Source organism: Malus domestica, chromosome 06 (assembly GCF_042453785.1).
Source record: "Malus domestica chromosome 06, GDT2T_hap1".
In the NCBI taxonomy this organism is placed as follows: domain Eukaryota; kingdom Viridiplantae; phylum Streptophyta; class Magnoliopsida; order Rosales; family Rosaceae; genus Malus; species Malus domestica.
The window spans coordinates 31,564,759-31,577,522 of NC_091666.1; the positions used below are offsets into that span (position 1 = coordinate 31,564,759).

Here is a 12,764-nt window from a genome sequence, read left to right on the forward strand (position 1 = left end):
GTTGTGTGACCGTCGTAGGCCACTGAAGCTCAAGGGAAAATTTTATAAGACGGCAATAAGGCCAGCGATGTTGTATGGCACAGAATGTTGGGCAGTGAAACATCAACACGTACACAAAATGGGTGTAGCAGAGATGAGGATGCTTCGTGGGATGTGTGGGCACACGAGAAAGGATAAGATTGAGAATGAGGATATCCGAGGTAAAGTAGGAGTAGCCGAAATTGAAGGAAAGATGAGAGAAAATCGGTTCCGGTGATTTGGACATGTGCAAAGAAGGCCGACTGACGCTCCGGTTCGAAGATGTGACTACGGGACAGAGGTTCAGGGCCGAAGGGGTAGAGGAAGACCTAGGAAAACTTTGGAAGAGACTCTAAGAAAAGGCTTAGAGTACTTGGATCTAATGGAGGACATGACACAAAACCGAGCGCAATGGCGTTCTAGGATTCATATAGCCGACCCCACTTAGTGGGAAAATGCTTTGTTGTTGTTGTTGTTGTTGTGTATAAGGAGCCAACAATATTCATGCTCGAGTACTCTTACATGTTGCATAAAGCCGGCCCATAAGTGAACTTGGGATCTTTTATAGGGATCTTGTGGAAGAAGTCCAGTTTTCCAGGTTTCATCGATGTATTCAAGGATGACAAGAGACTCAACAATCGGTTTTCCATTATGGACAAGCACTGGAACTTTCTGATGAACAGGATTCAACTTGAGGAGTGATGGGCTTTTGTTCTTCAAGTCTTCTTCCACATATTCATAGGGTATGCCCTTAAGTTTGAGGGCCAATTCCACCCTCTTTACATAAGGGCTTGCCCACATTCCATGCAAGGTCACTTTGTTTTACGCTGCCATCTCTGTCTCCCTCTTTCTCTCAGACTCACAGCCTCTCTCTCTAGTTTTGGATCTGATGTTGAGTTCAAGCTATTGGAAGCAACTTTATATAGACCATTTTCTTAACTTGCTTGGAAAGTTGGTAGCAAAAACCTGCTTGACAAGTCTTCAATAAAAAAGTAAGAAAATTATTAAAAAAACATGCGCAAACATTTTCTTGGATCGAGTTTCACTCCCGATTTCTGTTTCGGAGCATGCGGACCAAGATATTTGGACCACTCAATTTCAATTTTACGCCCCATATTAACTCATTTCATTGGCCTACTTCATAAAACATAAATACTTAAACGTCTCAAATCTCTTTCTCTCTCTTTTGAATGGTCTGAATCTCTTGGTCCGCGTGCTCCAAACACATAGATCTGGAATTGATCTCAACATTAGTTGTCACGCCCCAATCTCGACCTACGTCCAAAATCGACATGTGACGTCACCAAATACCCATATCTCTAACTTACCCAACCTCCGGGATATGGCAAAGCACAACTAGAGAATCGAATCGCATATTAATTTTTCGTATACTTTTTGGCTACATCTAACCTCCTCGTTAGACTGCCTACGTACCCTAAAAGGGATCAAGTCATTCGTAGTTCACCATTCACTACACTCTGTCGTTTATCACAGTACGTTCAAGCAGAAAAGCATTCCTCAATCATTTATTAAAACTTGACAAGCATGAAATTTCTAGGTCCAAAGCTACATAAGAAACCCACATGACATTCAAGATTTCCATTCCATCCATCATATAAATCACTATGTTTTCATCATGATACCTCAATCCACAACATGTAACATATCAAAGAACCAACGAAACACAATATTATATTCTCAAGCCACATTGATCTACTAATCTATTCATAATAATAACAATCAATATACAACGACACTCCATAATCACATCAATTAATCAAATCCATGAATCAAAGATGCCCAATATTAACGTCTAACTACGTTAATTAATCAATGGAATAACATATCATTTCACGAATTTAATTAAAGGACTCTACTTAAATCCCCATTTGGATTATAAGTATTAACATGGTGAATTTCATTTATATTCACCAGGTCTACTGTGGTTACACCCCATTCCCTCAAATATAGGGTCGGACTAACCTTATGAAAATTAGTAAGAGCAAGGATTCTGGACCACTCAACGGAATCCAACTAAATATGGCACCTACCAAAATGTTCCAAGTACAACCAATCCTCATCACCCTTAGTATGCGTATGGTCCCCCCATCGCGGATATACCAAGCATGATCACCCCGAATAGTCCCCCAACGCGGATATATCAAGTATGATCACTCCTAGAATGCGTATGGTCTCCCAACGCAGATATACCAAGCAGAACCATAAGCATAATCTAATAACGTAGGCAATGATCACCCAACACAGATATATCATGCATGACCATCCCTAACAGTCCCCCAACGCAGATATACCAAGCAGGACTGTATCCTCTATCTCTAAGTAGTGATCACCCAACGCGGATATACCAAGCATAATCACTCCTAGAATGTGTATGGTCTCCCAACGCGGATATACCAAGTAGAACCATAGCATAATCTCATCGTGCAGGTAGTGATCACCCAACGTGAATATACCAAGCATGATCACCCCTGAAATACGTATGGTCCCCCAACGCGAATATACTAAGTAGAACCATCCATGTACCACTGCTACATGGTACAGTAAATTCAACACACAACCTACCCATACCTCAACCCCTATGAGTTACAACGTAGTCGCCTGCACAATCAACTTCTCATGACCACCAACTAATATGTCACACAAGCATATAAGTTCTACATAATACTTTTAATAGGATTCTAGGATCACATTGTCATAACATTTATCATACTTATCATTCACATTATTAAGAAGATAAATACACACACACACACACACACACACACACACATATATATATATATCACAATATGACGTCCCATACACGTAAACCGATGTATATATTATATGGGATAACTCACTAACCAATATAGGCCCACTAAACCCTACATAGTCTCTAGTAATACTAATTTTAATATTTAAGATCAATTCGTAGCATATTGACCAAAAGTAAGCAGTAATTAGATTAATACATATAAGGTTTCCCAGAACTCCCTACCTTGAATTCGATTAATTTTGTTCCCTTGAAGAACCCAATCGGAACACAAAAGTACAATCAAAAGTGTAAATACAAGTAACACACGTTAATAACCAAACTAAGTGTTTAATCGCAAAATTAATAATATCTAAAGAAAGTACACTGATTTTGGAATCTTACAACTCAAATAATATCACTCAAATAGTAGTAAAGAAGATTAGAAAGGAATCTGGAAAAGAAAATAGGTGTGGTAAAAACAGTATTATGCTTCTCCACAAAATATGCAGAAAATAGCACTACCGGACCAAGTTTAGGCTCCTTTTGGAACATTCAAAACTAAACCAAATCGTGTAATATTATATGAGTTTTGAAGCTTGTGTTCTGTACTTTAAAAGCATATAAAGTTTGTAAAAAACGGAGCTCTAAATTGGAAGTTATGCCAAAAAGAAAAATGGAGTCTTGAAACTGGAAACCCAGTTTTCTGCTGTTGTTTGGCAGCTCGCGACCCAAGTTTAAATAAGGTTTTGATCAACCAAAACTCAACGGAACTGAGTGAAAACAATTGGGTTATGATCATGAACATATGTACTTTCAACACACTAAAATTTTTCTCCAAATGAGCACATAAAGACCTAGAAATTAAGAGCCAAAGAAGGCCTACTCGAAACTTGAGCCTTCTTTGCAAAGAAATCAATTTTATGCAACTTACGTAACATCCCACTTCCAATTCATATAACAAATCCCAAAATACTTCAAGGTAGTCCAGAAGTCATGTATACAACATCCAAAACTAACATGACTCAAAATTAACAAGAAATTGACATTTTGAACCAAACCCTTGATCAAGAAATTTGATCTGCACACCCAATCCGAATTACCCAACTCTAATTCATGTTTAGACTGATTCATTGAATGATAGAAAATCCTAAATAAAACTACGAACTCCAAACATATCATGGCTGTTTCAATTCAACTTAAGGAAATTAAATTCGAAAATCAAGATAATCAAGGAACAAGGAATTAACCCTTCAAATCTCTGAATCCTTCATTCACAATCACGTTCTCTAACTCTCAATTTCTCTGCCAAACACTCTCTCCGATTTTGTATGAAGAAAGAAGAAATTTTCTTCCAAAAGCTATGGAAGAGCCACCTCCTCCCTGTTTCTTTGCTTCCCTCCCCAAGAAAAGAAGAACATGAACCGGCGCGTGGGTGGATGAAAAATTATTTTAAAAATATGGGGACGATCATGAGATTGTGTAAGTCATTGTGGTATATTCATATACCCAATTTGAGCTATGTATGAAAAGTTATTACATACTTTTGGTATATGGAACGTTCCTCTCTTTCTTTCTCTTCCTTCCATTATAGCCACACATGTGGCTTCTTCCCAGCCTTTCATGCTCCAACAAATTTGAAGCCTTCTAGATTAATAATTAAAGGACCATTTTTGCCCTCAACTTCAATCGTTTATAACTCCAAATTACAATTTGTTTGCGCTCACGCATTCGTATCGACACGTACTATCCAAATATGTAAAGAAATCTAGAAAATCATGAAAGGATCAAATATGTTCACGAAAATTCCGTTTAGTTCATTAAAGGGCGTTTTCATCATTTCACTTATCGAAAAGTTTATATGCCGTAAATATAAACGCGTCGAACTACGAATAAGAATATGAAATACGACGTAATTTAAATAGTGAAATACATGGACGGGATTTCACATTCATAACAATTAAGATATGCGCATTTGTATCATATTAAAATGAAATTCCATCTTCTAATTATCAACTACGAAAATCAAAAAGCTTATTGACCAGATAATTAAAGTAATGATATATATTATCTCAACCGACGCATTCAAATTTGCTTTGAACTCTAAAGTTTACCAAAGACAAATTTTTTGCTTTGCGATTGGCAGGTTCACTATTTTATATCGCCCATTGCATCACCAATGACCAAACTATACTTTCTTCTGTCCCCACTCTCTTCCTCCCTCCAGAAAAATTACCTTTCAAGAAGCACCTATGTCATCAAGGATTTCGTAATTTAAAAATAATAATTAAGAAATTCTCTTGTTCCTTGCAATCAAATTGTGATATTGAGAGCAATATGAAACTTACTTCCCCACATTTTCAAGAATTAAGTTTCTTTGTTATAGTGATTGAGTCAAAATTGTAGTAGAGTCGGACAAAAAAGGTCAACGAGAAGACATGAAATTTATGCTCAGCTCAAAGCAAAAGGCTTAAAGTCCAGGTTCAAGGGGCCCATGTAGTAGCGAAGAAGGTCTAATCACCTCAAAAGCCCAAGCGACGTAGAAAGTTGATCAACCTACTCCACGCTACCAAAACTTTAATGTCGATGATTCACCGCTCGCACGCAGAAAAGAAGGTGCGTCCTGCCACATAAATAGGTGAATATTCCTGTACTATCCCTTGTTGGTCCAAGGGGACGGAGGAGGCTAGATTAGCCGGAAAATGGTTATCGGTTCAAGGACGCAATGTGCCCCTAATTTTTCAGAGTAAGAAGGGGTAAAGAAAATGCCTTGAGCCAAGGTTCTGACATCAACGATGCGGGGGTTCTACGTACATCAAGTGGCAGATATCCACAAGTGTACACCTTAACCACGAAAGAGTCTTATATGAAGAAACCGAATTAAAGACACGTGAAAGAGAAGTGAAACCAAATTCTGAGCCAGTTTAGCATAACAAATCAAGGTGGGGTGGGGTTAGGGTGTTGTTTGTGTCTTAGTCCATAGGAAACATGCGGTCCGGATTCCAGATCATAGAATTTCTAACACAAAACAAAATAATTCACAGCAAAAAACAAATACAACTCAAAGTACATTGGTCACTTTGCAGATTTAAGGGCATTCTCTCTAACAAATTTCAGGAAAGCCACCACCTTCTCGTGAGGATTCTGCATCTCACTAACCTCAGGTATCTCGATCATAGCTCTTATGCAGGAAAATATAAGTGGAGTATTTTAGGGTCTATGACCTTAAATCCTAGGACTTCTTCCTGAGCCTCATATGCACCCAAAGTGTGAAAAAATGACCACTTCTAGAAGTCCCACATCTTTTAGGTCAAATGACCTGGGAAATCCATCTGGGTAGTAACCCTTCAATCTCTCTTCTAGTAACCTTACTCTCTCACTCACTTCTTTGATGGCTTTCTCTTGTGCTTCTCCACTGGTTTCCAACACTATGGCCAAGCTCTCCAAAATCTGTAACAAACAACAAGCAAATGTAAGCTCTATAGTTTCAGTTTTTATTCTTTTTGTTAGAGATGTGATCTAGAACAAATGACAGAGTGGATCGAAGAGAAAATGGATCGTCTGAAGACAAAAGGACGTAGTGGGAAATTGCGGATTTGGCATCCAATTAATGTTGTTTTAATTCCTAAAAGTCCTTTGAGTTGTGATCTTTATTTAACTCATCAATGTATCAATTGCAATCATTCAAGAATTAATCAATCACAACCCTTTGGGATTTCTCTCAATTTTCTAGTGAATTCTAGACTTTATTCTACAAGGGATTACGTTGGTAACCCTTTGTCTACTTCATGCTGCGTCAAGATGGCGAGGAGTGAAGAAAGAACAGTGCGAGGGATGTGGAAGAAATGTAATAAAATAGACACAAAATAAAAACTATATACACAAAATGGTTATCTAACGGACTTCAAAAACTGCATTTTTTGTGCTCAACTCACATGCTGCATAAAGCCGGCCCAAAAGCGAGCTTGGGATCTTTTATATGGATCTTGTGAAAGAAGCTGAGGGCCAGTTTTCCAGATTTCATCAATGTACTCAAGGATGACTAGGGACTCGGCATTCAGTTTGAGAAGCAATGAGCTTTTGTTCCTCAAATCTTCTTCAACGTATTCGTAGGGTATGCCTTTGAGTATGAGAGCAAAAACCACCCTCTTAACAAAAGGGCTTGCCCACATTCCATATAAGGTCACTTTGTTTTCCTCTGCCATCTCTCTCTCTCTCTCTCTCTCTCTCTCTCTCTCTCTCTCTCTCACATCTTGAGTTCATGCTACTACTGGAAGCAGCTTGATATAGAGTTCATAGGAAAAGCTTGCCTGACAAGCTTTGCATATAAAATTACAAGTCAAGAGTATTTTAATCAACAAACACAAGTGGTTGCACAATTTTTCTTTATCCTGACATTATCATATCATATTATATTGGATAAGGGGTGTGCTATCCACACACACCAAATTACTTCTCACACACCCTTGTTAATTTTTATCCGTTGATCTTCTTCAATTCATCCGATCCGACGGCCGAAAATTAGAAGGGTGTGTGAGAAGTAAAATGGGGTGTGTGGATATCACACCCCTTGGATAATTGATTTTATTTTATCATCTCCAACGGAGATGGTGTTAGTTTACTCAGCAGATAAAGTGATTATTTGAGTAAACTGTCGATTTGCTCCCTAAACTTTCATCTAGCTTTCGATTACCCCCTGAACTTTTCGATTGGAAAATTAAGGACTCAAACTAATTTTTTTTAGCCAATTTGCCCCTACTGTTAGTTTTTCAAACATTCCATCCATATTTTTGTTAAGTGAGACCATTTGCACATGTAAGGGTAATTAAGTCATTTCATTCTTAAAAATGATTAAAAAACTGAAAATAATTTTTTTTCAAAAAAATTCCCTCTATTTTTTCCCTCTAATTCCTATTCTCAATTTTATTTTTCACTCATTCCTATGCAAGAGGAATGACATACGGTGTTATTGTCTTCAAAAGTATCTAAGTTAGTCTTTTTCTTGAAGCATGTAGTACCATTTTTATTTTCTCTAACAAATTAATAATTTGACAAATGCTCATGGTGTTAAATGTGCAAGAATGCAATTGAAATATCCATCATTTGATTCTAGGTTGAGTAGTGCACTTTCTTCTCTGTTATAGTAATTAATTTATTATTTGAAAATATTGTATTTTGAGGAGCCAAGCAAAGCTTTGTGGAACTACGTGGGTATGATATGCTCTTTTTTTTTTTTTTTTTTTTTTTTGTGATTTGGTTGGATACTATTGCTAGAAAATTGGAGGAATAGTTAGGATTAGTGTAGTTAGCTGATCTTTGGAGTTTTGATGCTAGTGATTGAAGTAGTTTTTTTCTTTGACTTGTTGTAGTTTTTACTAGATGGCGGATATGTTAACTGCTGGAAACTATTTTTATAACTCTTCTAACTCTTCTAACTCTTCTACTAGTAAAGTCTTAATGTCTCTAAAATGAAACACAACACGTAACATGCTTATATTAATGCACTGCTTTGGAGACAATAACACCATGAGCATTTGTCAAATTATTAATTTGTTAAAGAAAAACAAAATGGTAGTACATGCTTCAAGAAAAAGAAGAAAAAGACTAACTTAGATACTTTTGAAGACAATAACACCATATGTCATTTCTCATAAGTGAAAAATAAAATTGAGGATAGGAATTAGAGGTAAAAAATATAGGGAAAGTTTTTTTTTCTTAAATTTTTTTTCAGTTTTTTAATCATTTTTAAGAGTGAAATAACTTAACTACTCTCACATGTTGTGCACATGGTCTCACTTAACAGAAATATGGATGAAATGTTTGATAAACTAACAGTAGGGGGCAAATTGGCTAAAAAAATTAGTTTGAGTCCTTAATTTTCCAATCGAAAAGTTCAGGGGGGAAATCGAAAACTAGGTGAAAGTTTATGGGGCAAAATCGATAGTTTACTCTAATTATTTATATTTTTAGAGCATTGAACTCCACACTTCACAGTTTATCAAAGATTCTTTTAGTGTGACGGTGTGAGTGACAGAGCTAGAAAAATTTTCTAATAGGAGCAACTATTGTAGCCAGTTTTAATCAAATTTTTATGTTAATTACATTGACAATTTATTTGATTGAGTAGCAATAAATTAAGGTTTGCTCAAAACAACATTTTTCACACACACACAAAACTATATATACGCATTTTATTCATTTGTTAGGCGAATACGAGGAATATTAGTGTATTTTTAATAAATATATGGAATTTTCAAGTCAGGAAAGTTGAGTGGAAGCAGCTGCCCCAGTGGGCACAAGCTGCCTCCGTCCATGAATAAGATGATCATCACGCAATGATACAAATCTACGTGTTGTAATTGCACATGGCAAGTAAATTCTCTGCTTCCTTGTATTGTCTAGCAGGCAATGCATATAGGGTGTCAAGCTGCAGAAGATTTCAGGACATTCTCTCCAAAAAATGAATTGATCAAGGCCACCATTTTTTCTTAAGGAATATCAAATATGTGTCTCTTTCACCACCACAGGTTCCTCAATTGGAGCGCTATTAGGTAGATAACGTCTTTTAGACCTCGTAAATCATAATATAACACGTGAACTAGTAACATTGTGTGACATTGTGACTGTCATGCTCAAAAACTTCTTCATCCGCATTTACGGCATACCTGCTTTCCTTTCTTTATCTTTCTCCACCACATTATGCAAAGAGAGAATTATTAGCTTTTCAAGCAAAGTTTATAGCACAGAACAAATGTAACTTGTGGGAGTTTTACCGTTGAAATCATGGCATAATAATATGCAAGGACTTCCACATCAAGCATATGAACCAAATTTTCAGAAGATGCAAATTTTGGCAATAATTCCTTGTACTACTACTACTAGGCAGCTGCCACCACTGATGAATGAGCTGCAAAATTCTTCAACTAGGGTCCATATTTCCCTCTCAAACCATAATGTCATATGTTGTTGTATGGACAACTATTAGGCTTCTAATCAATATTTATTCTTTCTTTTAAGATAAGATTTTAGAATGTGTAGGACGTGTTAATAGCCTATTCGGATATCATGTTAGAATGTGAGCATCCAAATTCAAAACTTCTCATTTGAACCAGAATTTGAAACCAAACTTCTCGAGAATCCGTACAATCATTGTATGAACAACCATCTCTCAAGCACTAGTTTAGGTTCGGCCTCAAAGAAAAAAAAAAAAAAAAACGGAGCACCTGATGTGCTTCACATGCCAATATTTTGAGATTGCCCCTTTCATTATGGGGTGACATATGGATTTTACCGTTCGAGCTTTTTGAAATGCAATCGATAGGATTTTTTTTAATATTGACAATGCATGGATAGACAGGTAAATACTCTTAACTACTTGAATTACAAGCCCTTATGTGCAGAAAGACTTAAGATCATATAACTATTTTGTAGGCGTTAACTCCTGAATGCGGAATTCATACTCTCAACATTAGACAAAAATCTTGTTTATGCGGCATTTTACTTGTCAAACCTAGTTGAAAGGGAGGGAAGAGAGAATGGGATCCACCTTTAGTTGTAAGATAGTTACAGAATTGAATGTTGCCACCCAACTTGCTATGTTGATAATCCTTTACGGTCCATCCTTCTAATTAATCATATCAAAATCACAAGGGAAACAAAATACGACATCTCAACAGAAGATACTCGGCTCGTTACATGTAAGGAGGTATTCTTTCAGTAAGTAGCTTCAGCTACGGCTGACTTGTTGCCAAGACAGAAGCCGTAAGTTATGATTTTTCTCTCAATAATGTGCCCATGTCGGGCTGCAAAGAAAGTTTTAGGGCTTCTGACGAACGAATGCTAGCACTTTCTGAAGCATGGCCTCCAGTTGTAAGGCCTTTTAAGATGCATTTATTGCATTGGACTATCTTTAGTCGAGGCAAGTTTCTTCTAATTTCATTAAAGTTAGTCTCTGCAAGTAACAAGCACAAGACTACACGAACTCTTAGTCCAGTCTAGTCTAGTCTAGTCCAGTGAGAGCTAATGAAGACAAACAAATGCTCCCTTAGTTTCTAATTTGAGATATTTTGTATAATACTTGCCAAAGCAGCTGCTGTTAAAGTCGTTTTTAAAAAAGCTGCTTCTGTTAAAAGTCGTTAAGAAGCTCCAAAACATGAATGGCACATTGGCCAGGCACTTGCAAATTAGAAAACAAGATAAAATCACAACTAAAAAGGTGTGGAAAATGGCCCTGAAAAGTGTGGAATCTCTATGCTCTCAATGTTTTGGGGTATTTTGTCTTTGAACGACATGAGGATATTTTAAGAAAATGTTGTTCTTTTATGAGATAACCCAACTAAAAAGGTGTGGAACACGTCATCCCCAACTTAATCGTATGCGCAGTTCACCAAACGGGAGATTATAGTTGTATTTTAGTTTGTCAAGTTTCCGACCTGGGACTTTACATTCTTCAACGGAAATAGCGAGACTGTATATTTGACCTATTGGTAAGGTTTCTAAATTGAATTCATGCATTCAACTAGTAGAAATGAAATACATGAGCAAGATAAAATCAGAAAGTGAAGTTCATGATAAATTTGGAACAATTTTCTCAAAGATTTATTTTACCAGTTTCAAATGGTAACTTTCCCTAATTACATTGAAGATTCCAATTGCCAATCGTTGTTGGAGCCGGTGTAAGACCTTTTACCGCCATTTTCTCCATGCCGGTGTCACTGGACTCATCCCTGGTGGCAGGTCATAGGCTCTCAATCTCGAACAAATCAGAACTAGCATCACTCTCGGCATCTTCATTCATCACTGGAGCTTTTGGAATGGCATCCGAAGTTAGCATGGACAATCTCCTCTCTGAATTTATTGCGACATTGTCTTCCTTCATCCTTTGGGATCCAAACACCTCGAGCAATTTCCGGGGACCTTCTTGTTCTTTCATTTTCTTCTCTTCCAACTGTGATTTACCTGCCAATTTCTGCGCACCGGAGTTCAGATTTGCCAATGCGAAATGCTCTTCCTTGTTTGACCTTTCAAAGCTGGAGTAGTTCACCTCATCTCTTGCCTTAGATCTTGGTTGAGGCTGCTTAGCAGGATTGTGATCAATATTCCCAACGTTTTGCTTCCTAAAATCTTTATTGCCGCGACCTCCATGCGCGGCATTCATCTCATGAACAGATATGGATTTCTTATCTGAGCAAGATCCATTGCAGCTAAAACTCGAAAAGACATTGATCTTTCCATTTACCTTTTTCTTCTTGCTCTGAGACGGGGTCCTCATCCAAGATAACAAGCCGCTTTGGCTGTTCCAACTCGCTTCAGAACAAGTACTCGGGGTTCCTGGCCTGCTCTTTGGTTGCTTGTGCTGCTGACCACCCCTATTTTCTTTCTTCTTCTGCCCAAATTTGCTTGTGTCATAGTCCACAAGTCGTGGACCGTCATCTTCCAGCATCATGCTGAAATATTTCTCCGCACCAAAGACGCCGGTTTCACCCTCAGTCTTCGTGGCAGGAGGGGGATTCGGAATATGAACTGATCCTGCAAACTTGACTACAAAGTTACCTTCTGCCCTTCTGAGGTAAGAAGAAAATGAAGCGTCCTGAGTACGAGTACCGTTGTTGGCTTCTCCTTCCATGGCTTCTACTGAAGCTTGATTCTTTGAGTATGTTTAAATTTAACAAAGGGAGAAAGCACAAAATTAGAAAAGGAATTTTGGAAAGACAAGGAGCTTTTGGAGGGTTGGAGATTGACGGGCTTCTTGAGAACCAGTTCCTACAGGTAGGCTTGTGGGAAGGTCCTACATTCTTGGTGTACTCTTCAGTTTGCACTAAATAGTACGTGGGAGAAGGACTTCCATGCAACAAAGAGATGCTATTTTGTTACGATCCGAAGCCAATTACTGACTGGCCATATGAAAAAGTTAAAACACACAATAGTGCATGACTGACTTGAAATAACGTCACAACGATGTCCCGATAAGTTTAACATTGTCAAGGGGTTTGCA

At 37.5% G+C, this 12,764-nt stretch overlaps 1 protein-coding gene and 1 long non-coding RNA gene across 2 annotated transcripts; both read right to left on the bottom strand.

The window, feature by feature from the left end:
* Nucleotides 1–5,750: 5,750 nt before the first annotated feature.
* Nucleotides 5,751–7,092, bottom strand: LOC139197226 (uncharacterized). The gene is made up of 2 exons (XR_011582433.1): nucleotides 6,706–7,092; nucleotides 5,751–6,220 (listed from the first exon to the last, which is right to left on the bottom strand). It is a non-coding gene; the product is annotated as an uncharacterized lncRNA (long non-coding RNA).
* Nucleotides 7,093–11,507: 4,415 nt separating this feature from the next.
* On the bottom strand, nucleotides 11,508–12,395 carry LOC103420344 (protein PHYTOCHROME KINASE SUBSTRATE 3-like). The gene has a single exon (XM_008358406.4). The coding sequence runs from the start codon at nucleotides 12,393–12,395 to the stop codon at nucleotides 11,508–11,510; it is 888 nt and encodes a 295-aa protein (XP_008356628.3).
* Between the last annotated feature and the right edge of the window lie 369 nt (nucleotides 12,396–12,764).

What these genes read in the sequence shown, in the direction of transcription:
- LOC103420344 (XM_008358406.4), bottom strand. Translation starts at nt 12,395, where the DNA reads ATGGAAGGAGAAGCCAACAACGGTACTCGTACTCAGGACGCTTCATTT.